The sequence below is a fragment of the Nyctereutes procyonoides genome, unplaced genomic scaffold, assembly GCF_905146905.1.
Source record: "Nyctereutes procyonoides isolate TBG_1078 unplaced genomic scaffold, NYPRO_anot_genome, whole genome shotgun sequence".
In the NCBI taxonomy this organism is placed as follows: domain Eukaryota; kingdom Metazoa; phylum Chordata; class Mammalia; order Carnivora; family Canidae; genus Nyctereutes; species Nyctereutes procyonoides.
The window spans coordinates 13,390,972-13,416,454 of NW_026575037.1; the positions used below are offsets into that span (position 1 = coordinate 13,390,972).

The 25,483-nt window shown below is 56.2% G+C and overlaps 1 protein-coding gene across 1 annotated transcript in view; it reads right to left on the reverse strand.

Annotated features, from left to right (window-relative positions):
• Window positions 1-2,399: 2,399 nt before the first annotated feature.
• LHX4 (LIM homeobox 4) overlaps window positions 2,400-25,483 on the reverse strand; it is a 40,769-nt gene continuing 17,685 nt past the window's right edge. The window contains exons 3-6 of the mRNA XM_055319416.1: window positions 9,939-10,141; window positions 5,413-5,567; window positions 4,920-5,091; window positions 2,400-2,794 (exon numbers count right to left, since the gene is read on the reverse strand). Coding sequence (XP_055175391.1) covers window positions 2,400-2,794; window positions 4,920-5,091; window positions 5,413-5,567; window positions 9,939-10,141 — 925 coding nt within the window. The remainder of the gene's footprint in view (window positions 2,795-4,919; window positions 5,092-5,412; window positions 5,568-9,938; window positions 10,142-25,483) is intronic.

The window sequence follows — 25,483 nt, forward strand, 5'->3', positions numbered from 1 at the left end:
CTCTGCAAGCCAACCAATCCCTCTGAAACCAAAGAGACTACGAAGCCACCAATTGCACCGCTCACTGAGTGCCGCAAGAGACCTCTGTCACTAGTGGGAATAGGGACAGCCTCCCAGTCTCCCACCATTGAATCAGGAGTGAGCATGAGGAAGTTACGTACAGAAACTAAAACAGGTGACCTTCAGCTGTTCTTAAAAAAAAAACAGTGCCACGCTGAGCGGGCATGGCTCCCTAGAGAGTCTTCCCCCCCAGCTGCACCGTAATCCCCAAAACATGAAGGTCCTCTGAGGTCTCATGAGATACGAGGCCAAAGAATCAAAACCCGTGAGACTGGGCTGGGTGGGACAGTTTGCAACTGGTTCACTGCCCTACCCTTTCTCCTGCATAGGGTGAGCAGCCTGCTGAGACTAGTGTGTATAAGCAGCTGTCCTCCTAAAAGACAGCTGGTCTTCCTTTCCTTCGCGTGGCTTCTGGTCTTAATTTGTGCCCTGCCCTCACTCCCAGTGTTGCACTATTGGGGAATTCCCAGTAGCCAACTGGCTGGGTGTAACACACCACCATCCCTACACCTGGAGCCTTAAGAAGTCTATATTTGTGGACTCTCCAAGCAAAAATCACAGCAATTGCAGCACACCAAAAAATAAGGGTACAATCCAAACCGATCAGAACAAAGGTGGCCCGAAGGCTGATGCCAGGACTCTACTGACTTACATGTTTTAAAGAAGGTTGCCTGACCTCAGTTTAGTCCTGTAAAGGAGGTTATGGTAGATGCAGTGGCCACAGTGGAAGTGTTTTGTGTCTTCCTTTAGCCCGCCCAGCACGTGCCTAAATCTCGTGGTCCTCAAAGGTGACGAAGCATTCACAGAAGGGATGCCCCTCAGGATCTGTGGCCTCATCACTTCACATGAAGGAAAGGCAATGCCTACTTACCCTTTCCTACTCTCTGATCGTGTTGAAGAGAATGGAGGCAGCAAGAAGCGAACCACCATCTCCCAAGGGGACTGACTGAAGGCCCGCCTGGCTAACCACTGCGTGCTCATGGAGAACTCCCCGCTGCACCACCTGCTCAGCGTGGCCTCTCCCCGGCCGTGGGGTCTGCACGGGGTGGGAGGGTGGGGGGCGCCTCCAGCTGGTTGAGGGGCTAGAGCCAGCCTGCAAGCCGAGGGTCTTCACAGTCACTGGCTGGGGAGCACTGCTTCTGGGGCCGCAGAGCCTGGGAGCTGCAGCCCGCCAATGCTCAGAACGCTTGGCACCATCTCGGGGCTGCTCCCTAGGGCTTCCTCCCAACCAAGCTAGGCCAGAAAGCATTACTAGTTTTGGGAAGAGACCAGCGCTGTCCCGCTGAGTCAGCTACCCCAGAGAAAGCTCTCGTTTGTAAAGGGCTGGGGAGGGCTGGCTGCCGGCGGGATGGGCTCGCGAGCTCACCTACACTGGCTCCCGCAAGACCCACGTGGTATCATCTCAGCCCGCGGTATGGGGAGCTCGGGAGGCACGTCTGCCCACGGCTAAGCTAGCGGCAGGCACAGTGAGAGTCCCGGCGCACCTGCCCGAGTGCACTGATTGTCGTTCTGTTCTCTCCACATTTTAGCTTTGATCCCTTTGCGACCCACAGCCTGTCTTGTGGAATGAATGATAGGGAGCAAATTAAAAAGGCACACTGTGCACCAAGGGGACTCGTCAGGCCGTCGCTGTGATGGTTCAGGGCCACTCAGCTCCAGCCTGAGTCACCTGCAAGGAAAACCACTTCTTGCCATCAGGGATTCAGTGAGAGGGACAGGATTTCTTAAAAACCCAAACTGACAAATATCGAAATATCGTCTGGCTTGTACTTCTGGGCAGGGAAGAAGTCATATTTTTCACAGCAAAAAAAAGGGGGGGGGGACATTTTCAATATCAAACGGTGATTTTTTATTTTCAAAATGAGCGTTCAATAGGGTGGTCCAGAAATCACTTTTATTATACTCAAGGGTCATGATGCCTCTACCTCAGGAATCTCAGTTCTGGAGAGAGCAGTGGTTCAGGAGGCAGCTCATGAGACACACCCGTCGGAGCAGAGTTCCCAAAGGCCAAGGTGGCCTGACAGTCACCTCGTGCTACCAAGCACGGAGCAGCCAAAGCCTGTAAGCAGGGCGGGGGTAGGAAGCCACCAAGCAGCACCCTAGTGCTCTAGGCTCTGCGCCCCTGTGCTGTGTTCTGGGAGGAGGCCACCTTCCCACTACTTCCCCAGGATGACAAGGCCCTAGCTGGTCTCTCGACCACCTAGGGATCAGCGGAGGACTTCCATTGAAAATAATGGAAATTCACATTGGCGCACTTTTGATCCTTAAAAGGCAAGTCTCTTTTGATCCTTGAAGATATTCTCTCAAGCCAGGATGGGTAGGGTGGGGAGGAGAGATGTTTAAAAAGGAGGATGATCCATTTCATCGAGCCAAGAGGCTGGGCTAGTTGGAAAGTCGGGATAGCCTACACTGCTTCCTGTGGAGATGTCAGAGGTGGGTCCCCCAGCCATGGCTCTCAGCGTCTGGCTGACTCCCTGCCCTGCATGCGCAATGATGCCCAAATTACTGTCCACCGTGTAATCCAGCCCATTGAGCAAAGGAGCGTGGGATGGCAGGGACGATATGGAGGAGGGAGACTGGGGGATTCCATAGGGGCTCCCATCCCTCAAGTCCTGATAGGATTGTCCTGTCCCGTCCATGGAGAAGCTCCCATTCATTAACTGTCCGCCTGTAACGTCCCCCACGTTGCCATAAATCCTATTGGTGTGGCCAAGTTCTGAGAGAATTTGATCCTCTGTGGACAAAAGAACGGAGATTTATTGTCAGCCGCCAGGACTCCAGTGGTCCCTGTTCTTCACAACCTAGGAATACACATGACCAAGAAAGAAGCCCAAGGATGGCAGCTGCCTCGCTGCCTATGCATGAGTCAGACACGTCAACCTGGCATCCAGAGACTGACCCGCATCAAGGGAAAAACAGAAGAAACACCTGCAGAGACTGAATGCAGATCCCGGAAGGCTGGACAGATGTCTGGTAAGTTTGTTGGTCCCATGTGGCTCATGTACTAAAATGGCTCTGCTAAAGAATATGAATGCCTGAGGTTCGTGGCTCATACGTTACCAACCTCACAAATGGAAACTACGTGCTGACAAGATTTAATCTGAAAGCTTTCAGGCTGAGAAAAGTCCTTGGTTTCACTGGTTGGGAAAGAGGCCCGTGTGCTAAGGGTAGCTGAGGACCACTCTTAGGCATGTATACAAAATCCTTCTGGTCTACCTGGAAAAGCGGGTTCAATACTGAAAGACTTGGTTTCTCTTTCTATCGAATAAGCTCTTCACTGGGGACAAAGTATTGACTTGATTAAGGCAAATGGACCTTCTTGTTTCTTGAAGAATTTCATTAAGGGTTTCTAATGGAATCTGTGCTACCTAGAAGAACTCATCTCTCCAACAGAGGCAAGCAGTTTTAGTCTTAAAAAATAAAGTGTTATAGAATTACCCAGAGAGACCCATGACGGGTCAACCGGGGGGGTCCCACGTACACCCAACATAAAAGAGCTACAAAGCAAGACTTAACCATCCTGCATGTGTCCCAGACATGGATTTTGGCTGCTCAAATGAGATCAGATGGCTTTCCTAACCAGCAGGACTGGAAGGTGAGCACAGGCCCTTGAGCCCTTCCCGGGGCCCCACAGGACAGACTTCTAGAGTGAGCTACAGTCCTCTCGGGGCATCGTGTTCCTTCCTCTGCCCCACCAACTTCCTCTTCTGTTTCCACTCTGGGCCTATGCAGCAGTTCTTAGCAAGCCTCCCCAGACTGAACTTCAACACCCACTCCTGGCAACCTGCCCGCCCCCCCACTCCGCCCCGAAAATGGAAAAGAAAGGAGATCTCATGCTCCTTAAAGGGGACAGAAGGATAAAGGCTCAGCTCCATTATTTGGCCTTTTGCCTATACCTGTCACTCCATACGACCCTCTGTGGGGGCCGCAGGCTCCCTGTGGTGGCAGTCATGTCTTCCAAGTGTACAGCTGTGCTGAGCTTCACCCAAACACATCCATGGTCAGCCGTGTTCATTGAACCCCACGCCACCACTGAGATGGGCAAGGATGTGATTATTCCCCAGTTATAGATGCAAAAACTGAGGAAGCAAATCAATCTGAGAGAGCCACAACTGGCAACCAGATTTCGGACCCCCGCTCACTACTCTTCCTGTCCACCCACAACAGAGGACCTTCCACAGCTGAGGACTCAGTAAATGAGAACAGGTACGGCTGTTTGCAAACAACCTCGGATCCGGAGCATGCAGTGGTTTGCAAATTTTGCTGATGCACAGATCTGAACGGAGCGCATGCTGCGAAGCTTCTGTGCAGAGGACAGGATGACGTGGGCGGTGGGGGAGGGGATTTCAGAAGTGAGGCCTGTCCCCATCCCACATGCACTCACAGTATTGATTTCCCCCAGGGGCAAAGGGCCTCTTGAGCACGTCCTCCCTACCACCAGGAGAGGAGGAAGGGGTTGCTCCAGGGGGTCACGGGAGGGAGGCCAGCGCCCCTGCAAAGGAGGGAAATGCAGGAGAGGGTCTGAGGGCAGGGGCCGAGACACAGCTGTCTGCTCTGCATGGGCTGGTGAGAGAGCCCCAGTCAGCAGGAAAGGAGGGGAGGCCTTGGGGCCCACGGTCCTGGGGAACCCAGCTTCCACATTCCAGCAGCAGAGCTCTCTTGTCTTCTCCTCCTTGTCCCACCTGAAAGGGCCACTGCCTCCCCCCCACCCCCCACCCTTTACTGCAAGTCGCAGGGAAGAGCCTGTGTTCAGGAGGCAGGCGTCAGGCCTCAAGAAAGATCCCTCCTGCGTGTCAAGAATTACTGTTTCCCAGGGGCCTTTCCTAAGGCCTCGGCCTCGCCCCTCCAGCCCTGCTCACCTCGGAAGCTCAGCTCACTGTCACTAACCCCACAGTCCTCTGCAGAGCTCTCCTTCTCCTGCTTGCTGCCTCCGCGGCTCCTCTTGACACTCTTATAGAACTGCCCCCAGCGGTGCCGCCCCGCGTCCTTCTTCAGGCGCTTCTCCTTGGCCCTTCTGTTCTGAAACCAAACCTGCCACACAAGCAGAAGAGACACACTCGGGGGGTGTCCACCCCAAACCCCAGGCCCCCAGGCTCCCCAAGACAGGTAGTTGGAGACAGGCGCTGAAGCATTGGTGGAGCTCAGGGCCAGGAGTGCCCCGAGCCCACTATTCCCTCCCCCAGGGCCTCAGAACTCCCTCTCTGCTTCCAGGAGCTTCCCAGGGTCACGGGCCTGAGCCCAGCTCCCCAGAGTGCTCCCTGAACCTCCTCCTGGCAGAGCGCAGAGGGCGCAGATCCATACCCCAGCCCCCCCCCCACCGAGGGCAGAGGAGGCGGGTAGCTGGGGCCTCACCTGTACGACCCTCATGTCCAGGCCCGTCTCCGACGACAGCTGCTCCCTCACGTGCCGGGCGGGCTTGGGGGAGTTCTTGTAGGCGTTCTTTAGCGTCTCCAGCTGCTTGGCTGTGATGGTGGTCCTGGGCCGCTTAGCTCCGGCCTCGGAGTCATCTGCAGTGAAGAGCCCTCCTTACTGGCTTCTGCCCGCCCAGAGCAGCTGGCGCTCATCCCTCCCTCCTTTCCGCACGCGGTCTTGCCCACCGTGTGCTGAGCCACGGGGACGAGGGGAGGAATGGTGGAAGGCCTCGCCCCAGGCCTTCCTGGGTCACGGAGACGTGAGGACAACAGCCCTTCGCTGGCCTCCCATCTGCCACCTGCCAGCCTGGCTACGCGGGGGCTCCCACCAGGCTGCAGGTGTAAGTTCCACGGGCTTCCCTGTAGTGGCAAACACCCTGCCGGGCCAGCCGGGCCTCAGTAGCTGGGCTGTGAGGCTGAAGGAGCCAGGGCTGCCCCAGACACCCCTGCCCCGCCTCCCTTCCATGGCCTCTCATTTCCCAGACCCCTTTGCGGTGGCCTCCTTGGGCTCAGCAGGGGTGGCCTGCGCATTCACGTGTCCTCTAAGCCGTGTCCACCAACTACAGGTCAGAACCCACTAATGGGTTTGTGCTGTCAATTGAGTGGATTAAAAACCAGGGGGGAATGTGCTGCATGGGATGGGATGGGATACATGAGGGCAGGTGTGGTCTCACAGGAGTTGTTTGGGGTTCACAGTATGAATATATATGTGTGCTGAGGTGAAAATGAGTTTCTTTCTTACTCGGGGTCATAGTCAAACTTTTTGAAAACCACTGGTCTGAAGAGTGTTCAGGACAACCCACTGACCGAGCAACAGTCTCAAGTGGATTCTGAGCAGATAGGCCTGGTGTTCCTGGTAGTCAGAGCTGGTTTGTCCAGTCAGAGGCATAGAGGCGCCCGGTGCATGCAGGAGCACACAGGCGGGTGTGGACGCTTGGTCTCCTCTCCCAGCACTAGACTTCCGTCTGCTCTCTGTATGGCACCTCCACTCAGTCAAACCACCACGACGTCCCTGGCTCTCTGGGTATTCTGGGTTCCCTCCCCTGTGTCCTTTAACATGTCCCTGCTACATCTCTACCTTCCTTTCTTTTTTCTTTCCTTTCCATTCAAGAAAACCCTCTCTGAGGATCAATAATGGCCAACATTTGCTAAGCACCTACTATGTGCCTGGTGTGAGCTGAGAACTTTATGGGCAAACAATTCTCATGACAATTCTAAAAAGGGTTTCTTGCAGCCAGAAGACCTGGGTTTGACATTCTTGTTGAGTGAGGGAGTGACATGGGCCTGTGGCCTCCCCACTCTGAAGCCTGGGACAACACAGCCTGCCCTGAGCCAGGCGCCATGTTGTAAGAATCAGTTGTGCAGGCCGAGTCCACACCACTGTCATGCACATGGCAGAGGGGGCATGAAGTCCCCAGTCCCCAGTCCTCTCTTCTCAGGCTGTTTCCTTCTTCAGAGCCATTACTGTCCTCAAACCCCGGCCACCCAACCCCTCCCTGGAGCCCTGGATCCAAAGAGAAAGCTTCCACTGTGGCAGAGACTGTAGAAAACCTCCAAAATTCTCTAAATTCTGTTATAAGGAATCAATCCCTTCTGCCCATATTTGTAAAGAGAACAGCATGACAGCCTTTGATGCCAACAGGAAATAGTGCCCTTTTAAAACATCAATACAGTCTTGAGATCTAAAATTTGAAATAATGAAACCAGCAGAAAAAAAATTCATCAAGAATTGTCTAATTTTTAAATAGGCTGGCCTAATGATTTAGAAATGGTTTTCTTTGCCATGGCCACTGGGGTATAGCCATCACCCTGGGTCGGTGGCCCACTGGTTCAGAACTGCTATCTATGTGCACAGGACTTTCTTCTTGCGATTATGGGGACTATTATGCTGTTATTTTAACATTCACTGTTATTATAATTTAAAATCTTTTTTATATCCTATAACAATGTCATCCAAGTATTCATTAAGTAGTGGTGGCAGTGCTCGTGCTGAAAAATGTACCCAAAAATCAATAACTTTGGTACGGAAGTTAAATGTGATAAAACGCTATGAAGAAGGCCAAGCGAGACCACGATATCCTAGGCTGTTAATTTAGGAGAGAGCATTCTGCAAGGTATTAGAGATAGTGCTGAGAAAATAAAAAGTAGCATTAAGGCAAAGATACACTTCACCAATTATGGATTTATGTGCTTCCAGAATACATCCCCCCTCCTACTTTTTACATTAATTCCTATGGGAAAATTAGTCTTAAAATATGTTGGTTTTGAATTATGCAGGGTCTCCTAGCACTTGTCCCTGGCATAAAATGCAACCTCATTATATTGAAAATGCAAATATCCAGGGAGATATAACAAATGAACAAAATCATTCACACTAAGGTACAAATAGCTGATATTGGTCCTTTGTGTAACACAAGGGAGGGAACTGGAAGCCTGAAAGAAGGTTTAGATCAGCCGGAAGGAATTAAAACAAAAAGAACCAGGCATCCCAAAGAAGAGAAAGGTCAGGAATACTGTGTAACCTCCACTACTTGAAAACCTAAAGCAGATCTCAGCCCCGTTTGCATTCCTCTTCAACGTTGTCCTCACCCTCCCTCAGCATCCACCCCACAGGAGTTATCCTATTTGAACCTCGGGAAACAGCCTATGCGGCAGGTGCTGTTACCCCCGCCGCCTCCCCATACAGAGCTGAGAAGCCAAGGCTGAACCAGTTACACAGCTGGCCAGGGGACCCCCAGGTTAGTGACTGAGCAGAGGTGTCCACCAGCCTCTCGTGCCAAATCCGGTGTCCTACCGAGGTCTGGTACAGCACAGACAATCCTTGATAAGAGTGTTCACTCCACATCATTCTTGCCTCCCAGCTAGTCTCTCCCCCTCTTCTCGAACCATCCCCAGCAGAGCTGGATGCGAGGCCAGGTCTAAAAAGGCCTCCAATGAGGAGAAGCAGCCGCCAGCCTGGAGGGAGGTGGTGCATTCCTAGCATCCCTGGGGAAGGGCATCAGAGTTCCAAAGGCAGCTGGGGATCTCTGAGTCCATCTGCTTTGATGGTTTATCCCCGACAAGATGCCCTAATCTTCTATGACATCATAATTGACTCCAAAGCAGCAGCATCAAGGGAGTCTTAAGGAACCAGAGTAGATGAATACATTAAGGCAGAGAGCCTGGGAATGGGCTTGCCAAGGTCCCAGAAAGAGGTGAAAGGAGACCAAAGGCCTGTCCATCCTGAAAGGCCAGGGCTGTGGAGGTTCTGGGAGAAGAAAGTGGAAGCCTCTGACTCAGGCGCCCCTGCAGTTCTGTCCTGCTCACCTCCCACCAAAGCCAAGCTTGGCTTCAGCTGCCTCCCCAAAACAGCCCCTATACTTCTGCCTCCGCACTACCACAAAACCCTCAAACTGTGGTTATTCAGCAAAAATATACTTATTTCTCCATGTCTGTCTCAGATCTATAAAACACATGTGTGGGGGGCCCCAGGAAAGATCTAGAAGATGACACATGACATTGTTGTCACTTTTTTTTCCCATCAAGCCCAGAGCTGTTGAGAGCTGCTCTTTGCAGTAACACCCTGAGTGGATGAAAATTCTAGTCAAAGGCAAATGGCCTTGATGTTTTGTGAGTTTGGACATCTGAGATTCCCAGGGAGAGTTGGGCCAAATGCCACATCTGGAGCCAGGGTGAAGGACACAGCCCCTGGGCGCCCAGCTGGGAGTGAGGAGCCCGAGGTGGGGCTACAGGGGAGGGATCGCCGCCCTGTCCAGGCCCCGGAAAGGCCCCTGGCTGCTCCAGAACACGGCGCTGGAGGGCAGAGCAGTGGCCCTGCCCAGGCTGCCCCCATGGGGGCAGGTTTCCCAGGTACACTGTTAACCCTGCGGCCTGACAATGACGGGAACCCTGTGGAGGTCTCTGTGTAGAGCCTGGGCCCCAGGGGGGCTGAGGGAAGGGCAGGTGGGCAGGAAGCTTTGTGGTTGACTAGTATCAGGGCCTTGGGGAGACACAGGGAGTCCTCACCTCACGAGGAAGGGGAGACCCTGCCCTCGGCAAGCCCACAGCCTGAGACGGGAAACAGAACGCAGTTAACCGAAAGGGGAGTCGACTTAGGCCGGCGCTGGGCTCGCTAAAAAGCCTGTGAGGTGTGGGGGCCCCGAGGTACACATGCACCGCAGGACACGAGATCAGTGAGCAGCCCCGGTGCCCTCCCAGCCCCACCCCAGGCTAGGAGCCAACCACACAGGCCATGACCAATGCAGGGGCCGGGCCGCTCTCTCTACCTCTAACCCGATTAACGCTGCAGTGAAGCCCACCAGAGAGAAAGGCAGGGGGAGCGGTGCAGGACCTGGGGAGGGCCCTCAGGGCAGACGGGGTGTGAGCCGGGCTCTGAGGGACAGGCAGCGCGCACCCAGGAGGACCCGGCCCGGGGCGCCACCCGGACAGAGGCCTGGAGACGGCTGCGAGTGCGGTGCCTCGGCCTACCGTTCTGCTTGGCCGTCTCGTAGTCCTCCTTGCACACCAGCCGCCCGTCCTCCATGAGGTAGAACTCGTCGCCCGTGGCCAGCTGCCGGTTACAGATGATGCAGGCGAAGCAGTGCAGGTGGTAGACGAAGTCCTGCGCCTTGCGCACCACCTGGGTCGGGGGGATGCCCTGCTGGCAGGCCGTGCATTTTGTGCCAAAGCGCCTGTTGGGGCAGCAGGAAAGGATGAGAAAGCGCGGTGGGGAGGGGGGGTCTGGCCCCCACGTCCTAATCAGCCGATTCCCACATGGGGTGGCCATGGGCATCCGGGCCTGGGCCTGCCCCCCAACCCGGTGCTTACCATCCACTCCCGTCTCTGCCCGCCCTCAGTGTTTTGTGCCCCGGGCTCTTTAACCACCAGGGGAAGAGCTGGGTCACAGTGGTCTCCAGTGCCTCTTCTACGGCTGACACACCAGGGCTCCCACTGCCCGGTCAGTACCCCCGAGCCCCTCGAGCGGGGTGGTGTTCAGCTTTCCCATGAGGCCTAGAGGACCAGCCCCACCGGGCAACTGCGTGTGTTCATGGGCCAGTGTGCAAAGAGCCTCCAGCTGACAGTGCTCCCACAAGAGGAGCCAGGAGACCGCTAGTGCCAGCATCGACACTGCAGTTCTGGAGAAACTCTACTCTGGCAGCAAGAGCAAGGCTCTCCCAAGGCTCTCTGCCCCACACCGAAGCCCTCCAGGCCAGCCCCCAGCCCCTCCCCACGCACAGCCCCTGAGCTGAGCTGGTCTGCCATCAGCCCAGGAGTCCGCATTTCACACCCCTGCACCATTCGGGACAAGGAGTCTGCAGACCTCAGTGCAAACGACGGTGCTTCAGCCCTCTCCCGGGGCTATACTTTTCTGGACCAGCACTGAGGCAAGAGGAAGGCGCCACATGCCACCCTGGGCCAAGGGTCGGAAGTGGGGGAGAGGCAGACACAGTGAAAATAGAGTCCAGTGGGGTCGAGGAAGCCCCCTTCCCCATGCACCCGTAGGCACAGAGCCACACGGGTGGTCGCAGAGGGCCGAGGGGAATTTGGGGCCAGTGTAGACAAGGGTGATGAAGGGGGGGCTCCACTGTAGGTGAGGCTTGCCTGCTTCAGGAGGAAGGCGGGAGGGGTTGGAGAGGCAGGGGCAGAGTTTAAAACAGCAATCAACCTAATTATTCATGACATTTCACACAGCAGAACTTTATCTTCTTCAGGATGAAAGACTTCGCCTAATGGATCTGGGGAAGGTTTGATTTTAATGGTCCTTTTAACTAATGCTTATAGGCAGCCTGATTTCCCCTGAAAGGACAGTACATATTTCATCCACATTAATACCAAATAAATTAATTATGGTCATGGCTATCATGATGAATCCCAGATTAATGCAGAATGATGGGTCTCTTATGCAGTAATGATACCTGCTGGGGGGCTCCAGAGGCCTGGAGCAGGCGCGGCCAGCTGCCACTTCAGGAGCTCCCCGCCCAGCAACAAGGTGTCACGCAGGGCGTTGAGGGGGCTCTCTAAGTCTAGAAGTGTGGCCCAGGGGACAGCTCTTCTGAGACAAGCTCTGAGAAGGGTGTTGGGCTGTGAGGGGCTGGGGCAACTGGCTCAGAGGGACCCCAGACTCCTGAGCCCCTGGAAAGCCTCTCAGTTTGGCGAGGAGGGTGAGGGGCGCAGGAGCAGGTCTCCACTGCAGGTGTTCTCCAGCCCCCCCCCCCCCTCACGATGGACTCTGCAAACTGCCCCCGAGTCCTTCAAAATTGTACAGCGGGGAGGGGGGGTTCATTAGATTTTCAAGGTGTACAGGACCCAGAAACAGAGAATTAACACTGGTTGAATGAATACATCATCAGCTAACCATGCTTTACAGAGGCGGCCCAGGGACGTGCCGAAATCTGAGGATGGAGAACAAAGTACACTGTCAGCTCTAGAAAGTTCTACACCTCCCAGAATGCAGGTGAAACCCGGCTTCTTCAACAGCTGCTGTTTAACCACGTCAACCCGTGTTAAAGAGGAAGGCAGGCAGGCACCCAGTTCTATCTTGTGTGAGTGGGTGTGTGTATGTGTGTGCTTGGGGGACAAAGAGAAAGGAAGCCTGTCTGTCTATGTGTTACTAGAATGTGTGTCCGAAATGCCCGCAGTTTGCATGTCCTCTCCAGGCCAATTCAGAAAGCCGGTGCTAGAAATGAGGGGATCCCTGGGGGGCTCAGTGGTTTGGCGTCCACCTTGGGTCCGGGGTGTGGTCGTGGAGTCCCAGGATCGGGTCCCTCATCCGGCTTCTGCAAAGAGCCCGCTTCTCCCTCTGCCTGTGTCTCTGCGTCTCTCTCTGTCTCTCATGAATAAATAAAATTTTTTAAAAAAGAAAGAAGTGAAACCAGGCCTTCAGCATGCTCCCTGCAAACCCTCCCAACATGAAACACCAGAAGTCCAGCGTCCAAATCCTTTGCTGCAGATGCTAGAGCTAAAACAGCTCCAGAGAAGAATGAGAGTTTTCCAAAAAGCAAGTGTGGTCTTGTCGAGGGGAGGGGGGCTCAGGGGAGGCTCCAGAACAGTGAGGAAGGAGCCCTTGGAGAGGACCCACCTCTCTCCACTGGGAAGCAGACCGTGGCTTTCAGGAACCAGAAGCCCAGTTGACACCAGAGCCCCAGAGGCATGAAAGATAACCGGGGTATAAACTTAATCTACATACCGACGTTGATTCATGAGTAAGGGGGGCAAGTGCACAAGAAAAATGAAAAATAAATGGACTTTCCCACCAGCATTTTTTAGCAATTGAAGCAATTTTCCTGATTGTGGGATTTATACTGATAATAAGTGGAAGTTGCTCCTATTACCTTTCTCCCCTGGAGCACGGCCAGTGGGACCCTCCATGAGGAGACTGCGCCCGTCCCCTTGGCCCACAGGGCTCCCCCAGCCCGGCCCCCCCGGGGGGGCACCCCTGGGACCTGTGGTCAGGGCCAGTGGAGGGGGGGCGCTGCCCTGTGGGGGTGGCTCCGCAATGAAGACATGTGCCAGGGCTTCCAGGCCTTAGACCAGCCAGGGTCACCCGTGAGGCGCGGCGCCTGGAGGGGGGGGGACCGCTTTGGGGACGGGCAGTCCAAGGCAGCCGAAGTCCAAGTGCCCAGGTCCTGGGCTGCTGGCTGCCGCACAGAGGGGCAGCGTCGGAGCACCCTGAGCAAACCTGAAGGGTGCTGGGGTGGGGCGGAGCTGGCCGCCCGCCTCTGAGGGATTCTCGGGGCACTACCCCGTCATCCTATCCCGGGCACCCCCGGGGTGCAGGGCGCGCTCTCTCTGGCCAGGCCTCCCGGGGGAAGGCAGCTGGAGCTGACCCAAACCACACCGTGCGAGGAAGGACCTGCTAGTGGCCGCAGTACTTGCCTCCTCAGGCGGCATCACCGGAAATCCTCTTCTCTCTGCCCTGCGTGTAGTGGGCAAGGAAGGCTGGGCCGCCGAGGGAGGGAGGGAGACACCGCGTGAGGGAGACACCGCGTGGGGGGGTGACCGCGTGATGGAGAAGACCGCAGGAGAGGAGACCGCGTGATGGGGGGGTGTGACCACGTGACGGGGGTGTGACCGCGTGACGGGGGGGACCGCGTGAGGGGAGACCGCGTGATGGGGGTGTGTGACCACGTGACGGGGGTGTGACCGCGTGACGGGGGTAGACCGCGTGAGGGGAGACCGCGTGATGGGGGGTGTGTGACCACGTGACGGGGGTGTGACCGCGTGACGGGGGGGACCGCGTGAGGGGAGACCGCGTGATGGGGGTGTGTGACCACGTGACGGGGGGGTGTGACCGCGTGACGGGGGGAGACCGCGTGAGAGGAGACCGCGTGATGGGGGGGTGTGACCACGTGACGGGGGTGTGACCGCGTGACGGGGGGGACCGCGTGAGGGGAGACCGCGTGATGGGGGTGTGTGACCACGTGACGGGGGGGTGTGACCGCGTGACGGGGGGGAGACCGCGTGAGGGGAGACCCCGTGATGGGGGTGTGTGACCACGTGACGGGGGTGTGACCGCGTGACGGGGGGAGACCGCGTGAGGGGAGACCGCTTGATGGGGGGGTGTGACCACGTGACCGGGGGTGTGACCACGTGACCGGGGGTGACCACGTAACGGAGATCGTCTGCATGACGGGGCGAGGAAGAGACCGCGTAAGGCCGAGAGACCGTGTGGGGCGGGGGAGACCGCGTGAGGGGGGGACCGTCTGCGTGACGGGGGGGTGACCGCGTGAGGGGGGGAGACGGCGTGACGGGGAGGCCGCGTGCAGTGCTCCTTAATCCTGCCGATACAGGCAGGGCAGGACGCGCCCGGAGCAGTACTGCTGCTCCCATCTGAAGCTTTTCCGAGAGAGGAGTGGAAGCCGGGGTGCAGCGAGGCCCCGGCTGAGGAAAACTTGAAGCCCCGCGCCAGCCTCACGCCCGGTCCCCGGTCCCCGGTCCCCGGTCCCCGGGGTGCGCCCTCCTAACGCCTGAGAAGCTGAGGCTCAGGTGGGTGCGGCCCGGGCCGCAGCTCACAAAGGCGACGAGGGAGAAAAGCGGGGCCCGACCTCGGGCTTCTGATAACCCGGCGGGCTCACGGCGGGGCCCCAGCAGCCATCCCCCGGGAAGGGGACTCGGGCAGAGGGGCCCTGTCCCCCTGCACCCCGCCAGCGGCTCCGAGCCGGAGCATGAGGCTCCCCCCCTGCAATGCGGGGGCTGCCCCTGGAGCCTCCACCCCAGGCGCCCCCCCCCCCCCGCACCTTCCCCGCTTGTGCACCGCCGGCCGCTGGCTGGGGAAATGCCCAGACATCACCGCCCACAGCCGGGGGCCGCCCCTGAGCCCCGGGAGGGGGCCAGGCCTGGGTCCTTGGTCGCACCCTGGGCTCCAGTGCCCAGAGCCCGAGTCCCCGCCTGCACCCCTGCTGCTCTTGACAGGCCTGGCAGGACCCCTCTGCAGGGCAGGGCAGACTCCAGGGTGGCTGGATCCTGCAGGAAGAGGGCAACAGGCAGGCCCTGCAGACACCACACCTTCTAGAAACAAGTGCACGAAAATCCTGTCCCACGGATGCGCTGGCAGGTCCTGATTTTAAGTTCTATTCTGTGACCCCAGGTTCCATATTCTGGGCCCTGAGACACTACTAAGGAGGGCAGTGCCCGTTCACGGAGCACCTACTGTGTGTGTCCCCTGCCCCCATGGGCACATACTGGTGCTCCATCCACAGACCACAGGCTGTGCCCACCCCGGCACTTCCCCCCGGGGCCCTGGGATTATTCAGCTGCTGCCCTTCCTGCCATAACGCTGGGTGACTTGGCGACCACACAGCAGTCCTCCCTGCCCCTGCTCCCTCAGTTCTTTGACCGCTTCCTCTGAAGGTCACGGTCTCTACCCTTCCTCCGCCCTCCCTGACCTTGCTGTTGGCAGGAACCGGGTGACTTACAGGCATTGCCCCCTTCGGCCACCCCCTCCTTGTCCTTCAGCTCCATCCCTGTAGCACCCACTCCCCCAGGGGTCCGTCTTGCTAACCCCTCCCCTGCACACACCCTCCCCTCCCCACCTTGCGCTGCACCCTCTGCCTTCTCCACCCAACACCCCACGTGCCACCTCACTGATGGGGCTCAGTTCCAATCTGTGATCTGTGACTCGAGAGGGTCTGAGAAGCACAGCGCCCTTCCCCAGTCCACTTGCTCTCCCGTGCTCCCGGGCACCTCCTCCCCTCAGCCCCCTCCCCTGTAGTCCCGGCCCACAGTTTCCTGTTGCCTGATGAAGATGAGCACTGGGCAGAGGCCCGCCCCCCTGTGCTCCCAGTGTCCTGTCCAGCTGCCCATTTGTCTTGCTTTCCCTTGGCTTCCTACCGCAGAGCCATCTGTGCTCCTGTTGGAGGCTGATGCCCACCTAGACATGGAGTCCCTGTCCTCTTGCCCAATAAGATCATCCCAATAAGCAACTGTTCCTTTCGCGCCCCCCCCCCAGACGTGATTACTTTTCCCTCCTGACTAGATCCGACCCAGCAGTGTACAAGCACGCTTATTATTTCTGCCACTTCAAAAAACTGTCTCCTGACCCCACATCTCCCTCCATCTACCACCCACTTCTCTACTCCCTTTGTAGGAAAACTCCTCAAAAGCAGGGTCTACGTGCAGGATTCCCGACGGCCCTGTTGCTGCTCTTCTCTCCAATCTACTCTGATGGTTAATTTTATGTGTTCTCTTGACTGGGTCACGGGCTGCCCAGACATTGGGTCAAAGATTATTCTGAATGTGTCTGTGAGGGTGTTTGGGATGAGATTAACATATGAATTAGTAGGCTGAGTAAAGCAGATTGTCCTCCCTGCTGTGGGTGGGCCTTATCCAATCAGTTGAAGGCTTGAACAGAGCAGAAAGGCTGACTCTCCCAAGAGTAAGAGGAAATTCCTCCTGCCTGACTTCCCTGAGCCGGCACATTGGCCTTGCCTTGCCTTTAGACTTGAACTGAAACATCAGCTCTTCGTGGGTGTCCAGCCCTCTGGCTTTTGGACTAGAATTTACACTCTCAGCTTTCCTGGGCCTCTGGCCTCCTGACTGCAGACCTCGAGGCTTCTCAGCCTCCAAAACCACATGAGCCAATCCTTATAATAAATATCTTTATATTAAACACACACACATGCTGCTGGTTCTGATTCTCTGGGGAACCTGACTGACACACACTCCCATCGGGCTGCCACCCACCAGTGAGCCATGACCCCAGTGCAGCTGACCCAGTGGTGGGGTCTCATCTCCCCTGACCTTCCAGTGGCACTGGCTCTCTTAGAACACCTCCTTAGAACACCGCGCTCACTTGGCTGCCGGACTGGCTCTCCTGCTTCTGCCCCTCCCAAAGGGCAGCCTCTCGCCTGGGACTCCACTTCCACTCAAGCCCAGACTTCTCGCCCAACTCCGGACTGGTATGTCCCATTGTCCCCTCCCTCGGCCTCTCCTCCAGGATGTCCAAAACCAAACTCCTGATCCTCCCCAGAACCTGCCCCCATCACTGAACAGTGATTTCATCCTTCTAGTGACTAAGGCTGAAAGCCTTGGAGAGCTCCACCCCATCTGTCAGCAAACCATGTTGGTACTACCCAAAATTCAATCTGAATTGGACCACTTCTGACCATCGGCTCTGCTGCCTCCCTAGTTCAGGCCACCATCAGGCCTCGCCCACAACTAAGGCTCTCCTGGCTTCAGCCCTTCCCCCATGACCCCACCTCACTCCCAGGGGCTCCCCCTGGCTCAGGGTAAAAGCCCAAGTCCCTTTACTGGCCTACAAGACCCCCACCCCCAGACGATCTAGCCTCCCCTCCCATCACTCTGCCTGCTTGCTCGCCCAGCTACCCTGGCCCCTCGGGCCCGCGACTCTGCCTTCCTCAGCTGGGAATGTTCTCTCCCCAGATACCTGCATGGCTCACGTCTGCATTTTCTGCGTGTCGCCCTCTCCAGGGGCATTTCTCCATCACCCCGGCCCCGATCCAGCACTCCCATGTCTCCAACAGATGCACAGCACAGTTCTTGTGTACCGTATGTCTCCGTCTCTAGAAGGCGAGCTCCATGCCAGCAGGACTGTATCTGTCTTTCCACCACTGCCTCTAGCACTTACAACAGGACTTGCCAGGATACATGTCCTGTGAACAGCCGGTGAACTAACAGTGAATGACCCATCCTGGGTATGCATTAATACATGTGCCCCGTTTGTCGATGAGGAAACAGGTTCAGAGAGGTAGGTAATGTGCCAGAGACCACACAGCCATCAACGGTGAAGCTGGGATTTGAACCCAGTGCTCTTCCTTACTCGGCCATCGGGAGGCAGTCGGGGAGGGGCTAGCCCGGGCCCCCCACCTCCCGTCAGCTTCTGTCGGGGGTGGGGGGACTGCCACAGCACACTGCACTGTCCCAAGGAAGCAAAATACTGCATAACTTAATTTTATGTTCTAATTGCTTGGTGGTGATTTACTGCAAGCTGTATATTTTTTTCCGGGCTGACACTTCTCTCCATGTATTTCTTTTATCTATCACCACACTTGACAGGTAAGTTGCTGATATTTACTGTTACTGTATGTACCAATATTTCCAACATATATCACCACCACAGCCATGTCATGGACACATAAAGTTCTTCCCAAGATGGTCAGCCTTCTCCAGGCGTAGACAGGGGCCTTTGAAGAGGGCCTGACACCCGAAAGTGCCAGAGCCTTGGGGAGTGGATACACAGCACCCCCCACAACACACATGTACACCTCCCAGACCCACTGGAACTGCCCCAAAGTGTTCTGCCTTTTATTGGGGGGAGGGGGTAATATAATGCTTTTCTTCTTAACGAACATTCAATATTATTCTGAGATGAATGCTAACTGGAAAAGCTTTAGAATCGGTGACCTGGTCCAATTCCTCATTTAATGCAGAACTGGGGCCCAGAGAGGGGTAGTGACTTATCCAAGACGACACGGGTCAGTTGGTAGCAGAAAAGGGGCCAGAGCCCAGTTCCCCCTTTCCCTCAGCCGTGCTTCCCTCCTTCCCTGCTGGGGGTAGATTTGCTTCCCAAGAGGCAATGGGACATTAGATCCTGACCCGACTCTCTTCTACAAGAGTCCAGCCCACCTCCCTTAATCTGGGTAAACACACATCTGGTGCATATACCGCAGGCAATTTCATGTGAGCTACGTCATTTAAACCACACAACCCCCTCATGGGCAGGTATTACCTACCGATCCCTTTTCACATATGGGGACAGGCTGGGAGCTGTCACCCACTGGCCCAACTACACTCCCCTTCCTTGCCACCTCTGTTCGCTCACCTGTCACCAAACTACCCGGGCAGAAGAGCCACCTGGGATGTCTGCTTAAAAGCAGAACAGCCACCCCTGACTCCTGACTCCAGGCCCAAAAGCCGCACATTTAGCAAGGCCCCCAGAAGGCTCCCCTGCAGCTGTTGCATGGACCACTCAGAGCGACCCTGGGCACAGATGTTCTCAGTGCTCCTGTGGTGCCTGCAGGTTGCTTGTTGATTCTTGTCCCTCAAGATGTCAGTGGTGGTGTCGCAGGCGATGTGACAAGCAGTGGTAGGGAACATTCAGGAACAAGAGGTCCTATCCAACCCCTCACACCAGAATGATCTGCTATGCTGAGTGCTTCCACCATAGAGCCCAACTCTGGCCTGTGGCTCCTCCCCAAGCAGTGGAGATGCCCAGGAGCCAGAGCCACAAGCCAGACACCTGCTGTCGCAGGACTTTCATGTGTGACCAGGGCCAGAGAACGAGCAAGAAGCGATCGCAGCTGGCAGGTGCTGGGCAGGGAGTTTCTGGAGGCCCTGCAGGGAGAAGCTTCAAGCTGCAGAGGGGTTGAATAGTCCAGGGGCTAGAGAAGGCACAGGCAATGGGGACAGAAAGAGAGGCCATTTGGGAGCTGGGAGCCTATGACTAAACGTCTGGGATGGAGATGAAGGAGAGAGAAGGTGGTTGCACCCCAGCAACAAAGAGACAGGATGCTTCCTCTGCTGGCTGGTGTGTTTTCCTGGGATAAAGACGCTGCTCCACACTTCTCACTCCAATGGCACCCACGTCCCTCTTTGCTTGGGGACCTGTTTCCACAGCCCAGATCCCACTGACTCCCAGGTTGATTTGCAACCACCTGGTCCCAAGCCGATGCCCCAGGGCCAAAAAGTCTCTGGGCTGCAGGTCCCACAGATGTCAGGAGGCCTTCACCCCAGGCTGGGCTGCAGGAGGGTGGGCAGGCACCGCTGAACTGGGGCCTCTGGGCGGGCAGACAGATAATCCTCGGACTCATCACCGCTGATACACAGCCTCGGGTCCCAGGGGGAGCTGCTCGGCTAAGTAATTGCTTCTGCCTTGATTACAGGCCTTCGCAAATGACTGTGGGTCTGGTCCCACCAGTGTGTTTGAATCTTACAAATGTCCACATGCACAGACACTATCTGGACCATCTGATCGTTACCTTAAAAGGTTTAATTTGCTTAGTGAGGAATTAGACTATAAACTATTCAGAAATTATGGAAAGTCACACGTCAAAGAGACCCTTCCCATGTGGGTTCCCCAAGCACATTTTGCTAGGGAGAGAGAATGTGTGTGTATGTGTGTGTGTGTGTGTGTGTGTATGCATGAGCATCCACACACAGGTAGTGGGGAGGCTAGTAGGTGTGTAGTTACCAGAAATAACACTGGATTGACAAGAACCTGGCACACTGAACAACAACCAACCCCAGAACTAACTGAAGTGGCCTCTTCCTGGGGCAACAGAGTATAAATTGGCCACAGGGCACAGTTGCCTTTAGCTCAGGTCATGATCCCAGGGTCCTGGGATGGAGCCCTGAGTCTCTGGCTCCGGGGAATCTGAATCTCCCTCTCCCTCTGCCTGCTGCTCCTTCTCTCTCTCTCTTTCTCTCTCTCTCTCTCAATAAAATGAATGTTAAAAAAAAAAAAAAAAAAGCTGGTTAGAGGCTGGTCCCTCCAGCTAGAACCAGGGCCCCTGCTCCGGGAAGGGAAGGCTGTGGGCTGCAGGCACAGCCACACAGCTCTGGACCACACACGGAGGGATGGCACCCTGTGCAGAGAACTAGTGGTGGTTCCCCATGCCACCCCCACACCAACAGGTGGACAGTTGCTCCAATCATCTGACCTGACATTGAGCCTGGACACAGGCCACACCTCCTACCACCTCAAGACCCTGGGGTGCAGCCTTCTGCAGCCTCTGCCCCCCGGAACCTCCTTCTTTTTCACTCCTCCCTATGTACATCCACCGTCATGACCTTAATAAGAATAGCCCCTGATACTGACGACAACTAAGCACTTCTCTCATCTTACTCAATCCTCAGTAACTCAGAAAAGTAGAGATGTTTATTCTTATCTCTTTAGAGGCAAGACACTGAGGCTCAGGGGTCCAATGCCCCAGTGTCGCACAGAGTCTGGCTTCAGACCCAGAGACTGCTCCCTCTGTGACGTCCACCCCGCAGAGAGGCTGAGCGGGCCTCTGCCCACATTACCTGATTTCCTGTGGGCATTTGCCTGGCCCGGCTGAGCCATGGGGGCCCTGGTCACCAGAGTGACTGAGCCAAGGTCACTAGTGAAGACCAGGCTGGAGCCAGCAAAACCACCCTGTGTCCCAGCCAAACGCAGGGCATGCTGGAGCTGAAACAGGCTGTTCTGAACTGCAGGGATAAATCAGCATCTCCCAGGCTCCCAAGGACGCTGCTTACCTGCCCTTGGCTGACAGCCTTGCTCTCGGCCTGGAGATTGACTGCCTGGGGGAGGAGGCACCCTGAGGGATGGAGCCGCCCGGCCTGGCTGGGGAGCAGCCCACACAGCTCCCCGCTGACAAGCCACGACTTGGCATTCCATCCCCAGGGGCCCCAAGCAGTGACCATCTCTGCCAGTCACGTAGGTGAAGACCTCAGGGGCAAGGAGACACCCCCAGAGAAGTTTAGACAGGAGCCCCCTGAGGTGGCGGGCACTCTCAGAACACCGCAGATTCTTCCCTTCAGCCCCCCTGTGGCAGGTGGGTGTGAGCCCCTAGCCCTGGTGGCCAGGGTTGCAAGCCTGGAATGCTCTCGAAAGCCGTGCCTGACCTAAGTGCTGCTCTCCCTTTGACCCCATAGCCGTATTTGTTTTCATACTGTAATAACTGCCGGTTTGTCTGCCAAACCTTCATGCAAAACCCCATGGCACCTTTAGCCTGTGGTCTGGTCCCAACACACGGCAGTGCACCCTCCCAGTCTGCCAGACTACCCCCACTGCGGGCGACCTGAACTGTCATCTCAACCGGTAGGTCTCAAAGTGGGGGTGGGGAGGAGGGAGGCCAGGAGAAGCCAGCAGGCCCGGCCCTGCGGGACAGCTCTGACAGCCTGGCCTCCAGGGCTGCGGGTCAAGTGGTCGCCCACAGAGACCCAGAGACACCGATAAAGCACAGCTGGCATCATACCAGACTCAGTTTACACGCTATTTCCTTCCCATGGCGCGACAACTCTGGGGGTTACAATGAGCGCCTTGCAGCAGTGACATTCAGAAGGGCCTTGTCACTTGTTTGCTGACAAACAGCTAGTTCAAGACAGGACAGGAATTCAACCGAGCACCCTCTCCGTTCACCAAACCACCCTGCTCCTAAAATCTGTGAAATGTTCCTGTGTCCAGGTCTCCTGAAGCAGGCACCATCCGCATTCTCACTTTTTCTGAAGAGGACACTGGCGTTCAGAGACGTGAAGAACTTGCCAAAGAGCGTCCGGCTGGTGCTGAAGGAGCCAGTACTCGAACCCAAGTCCTGGAGCAGAGAATCTGGGCTGTTTGCTGGGGCGTCAGAGTGAGGAAGCTGCCGGGCTCCTCCCGGACCTGGTCAGCGACGAGGCCGGCACCCAGAGGCTCTACTCCCAGACACCTGCCCTCCCCAGGCCCTGGTCTCTCTGCAAGGAGATGGGGGACCTGAGACATGCGGGATACACGGTCCAGAAAGAAGCTGCTTAGCAAATGCAACACAAGGAGTTGCGGGCTCGTCAGCTGGTGATTCCGTCCTAACAGCCTCGGAACCACTGCGTTAGTCAACTCCCTGCCTCTTCTCTGGGTCTCGGAATTGTATTTCCGCTGGAGAAGGGCAGCCAGGGCCCCAAGAGGCAAACCCAACCACCAGCCAGCAAAAATCAGCCAAAGTTACTGAGCAAGAGAGAGTGCAGCGGCTCTGAGGGGAAAATGCAACAACCACAGAGTACGACCTTCCAAGGATACGTCCTTCCTGGTCTGTGCACACGTCAACACCGCCCTCTGCTGTCAGCCACCGGTATGACCGCGCAAGGCGACCTCCCCGCGACACAGCCTCCAGCCCCGCACTCTTCACATCAGTCTTGACTCCCACCTCACACGGAATAGGATACCCCCTAGGTTGTCAGAGCAGTGGCCCTGCCCCCTGGTAGGCGCAAAGAGATCGAAACCACTGACCCTGAACCTCAGCCCCGCAGAGCTGATCAGTGAGGTCAACGCCCTCTGAGCAGGGCTATGGGGCAGGTATCAGAAAAGGACAGTGGCTTTTCTTTCTTTTTGCTCTTTCTTCAAGGAGCATAGAGAGGAGAGTGTCCCTGGCTGTGGCCAGGTCTCCCAGTGGAAAGCACTCTGAGGTCTGACAGGTGAATTCAAGGGCATGGCGCCTGCCTCCCTCGCACCAGGCTGCCGGAAGTGACTCCTGCAGCCCCGTGGGGGACAAGGGAGCGACCTGGGGCTCCAGGGACCGCTCTGTCCCTCCAGCCCTACCCTGTGTTCTCTCTGGCTCACAGGTACCCTGGTGTGCCATCTGAAAGCAGATGCCTGGTGACGTTTAATGAACAGGAATGAGGAGCAGAAAACTGGCACTGTGGCCAAGTGACAGCCTGAGCCCCAAGTGACTTCCCTAGACCCCTGGGGGTGGAAGGTAAAGCCAAACTGACCCTGGAGGACTGACTCCCTCCCTCTGTGTCCTCACCTAGGACTGTGACTTGCTAGACCAAACAGCCACAGGTCCAAACAGCTGCATGAGGCCTGACTGACCAGGAATCCAAATGTCCTCCCTGGGGGCTGCAGAGTGACCCAATCTTCAGGTCTGAGTGACCTTCCATTAACAGCAGGCAAAATCACCTCAGCTGTAAACTCCTCTCCACACAGCCCCTCATCACAGAGTTAATGACCTGGGCTCAGCCCCGACTCTGTGGCTGGCTCCCCTACTTCACAAAGGGATCCAATCCTGAGATGGGTCATGTAGTGAAGCAGAGCGGTCCTGCGGAACAAGGGGAGTAACTGTGACTACATCATGGGCCCAGAGCACCTGGGTGGCGCTGCGGTTGGGTGTCTGACGCTTGATTTTGGCTCGGGTCATGCTCTCAGTGTTGTGGAATCGAGCCCCCACCTTGCCTTGGGCTCCGTGCTCAGCGGGGAGTCTGCTGGATATTCTCTCTCCCCCTCTCCCTCTGTCCTCCCTCACTTGCACTCTATCTCTAAAATAAATAAATAGGGGCTCCTGGGTGACCAGTAGTTGAGCATCTGCCTTCGGCTCAGGTCATGATCCCGGGGTCCTGGGATCGAGTCCTGCGTAGGGCTCCCTACAGGGAGCCTGCTTCTCCCTCTGCCTTTGTCTCTGCCTATCTCTCTCTGTCTCTCATGAATAAATAAACTCATTTAAAAAATTAATTAAATCTTGTAATAAATAAATAAATAAATCACGAACCTGTGACTGCACTTTCCAGGCAGCCTGGGCTTCCATGACTCACAGGATATCATGGGAGGGAAAGAAACTGGTCACCAAACATGCTGTAAATTCACGATGTGACCAACTCTTTGTTGCATAAACCCCCCAACAGCCTGTGGGCAAGGCCACGTGCATATGGCAGGGACAGAAGAATGAATACTTAATAATTAACCTTTCCTCAAGCCAACTAGGAAGATCAAACAGGTGCAGGAGGACTGATAAACAGGGCACCTCATGCTGAGTCCCAGGAGAGAAAAGGGGCAGGGTGACCATGCCTCCGCAGGGAGCCCGCCCCCTGAAGAGCTGGGCTCATAGCACGGGGATTGGGAGACCTTGAGACACATACATCCCTGGAGGACAAACTAGCCTGGGTCAGGGCCTGCCCAGGAAAGGGGGCAACCTGCTGGGGGAACATTGGGTACCCAAGATGAGGTAGGACTAGAAGGGAGGCAGGGTATGGGGGGAAGGCTCTGTCAGCATAGCACAATGCATCTGGAATATTCTATAGGCAGAGGAAGCCGTGGTGGAGTTGCTGGGGGTCAGGGTCAACTGTGAGATTGGATGCTGGTCTGGTGGGGAGGTACGTGGGCTAGAGGGAGTGGGAGATTAATCACAAAGCTACTGCTGAGCAATGCTCTGGAAGGATCCAAATTAGGGCCCCAGCATGGGGAGGCTACAGAGGCAGGAGGTCAGGGCACTGGGTTGAGTGAGTAACTGTCATGGTTATTTCTAGTATTGGGCTTATGGCTCATAGGCCTGTGCTAATCTTTCCTTCACCTGCACCCCAGACCCCTTCTGGGCCTCAAGGGGTCCCTTTACTTATCACTATTTCTCTCAAGCCCAAAACTACATTTGAGCTGCTTACCTCCTCCCTTTCCCAAACCCAGAGCCATCTAGTCAAGGTCCAGACCCCAGATAGGGGCTCAAAGGGGCTTTTCTGGTGCCATTGTCCTGTGACTTGATCTGAATGGGCTTTGCCTGTACCCCAGCCAGTGGTCTGACCCAGGGGCATCTCAGCACCCTCCTGTTCCCAGCTGCTCCTGGAGCTCACGGAAGCTTCCCAAAGGTACAGAGACAAACCGGAGGAGGATGGCACCCAGACCCTGGAACACAGCTGAGCTAACCCCAGGGCCAGGCCCGTGCACCTGCATTCTCTTGCTCCTCCTCACACACATGTTCACGCTCACAGGTGCACACAGGTGCACAACATTTGAACACACACACACAGAAATTCATGCCACACAGGGGCCTGTGAGAACGGCCATGGTGCTTGGCCGGGGCATCACTGAAAAATGAATAACTAATGAGTCTTGTTGCCGGCTGAGAAAGGACATGGGT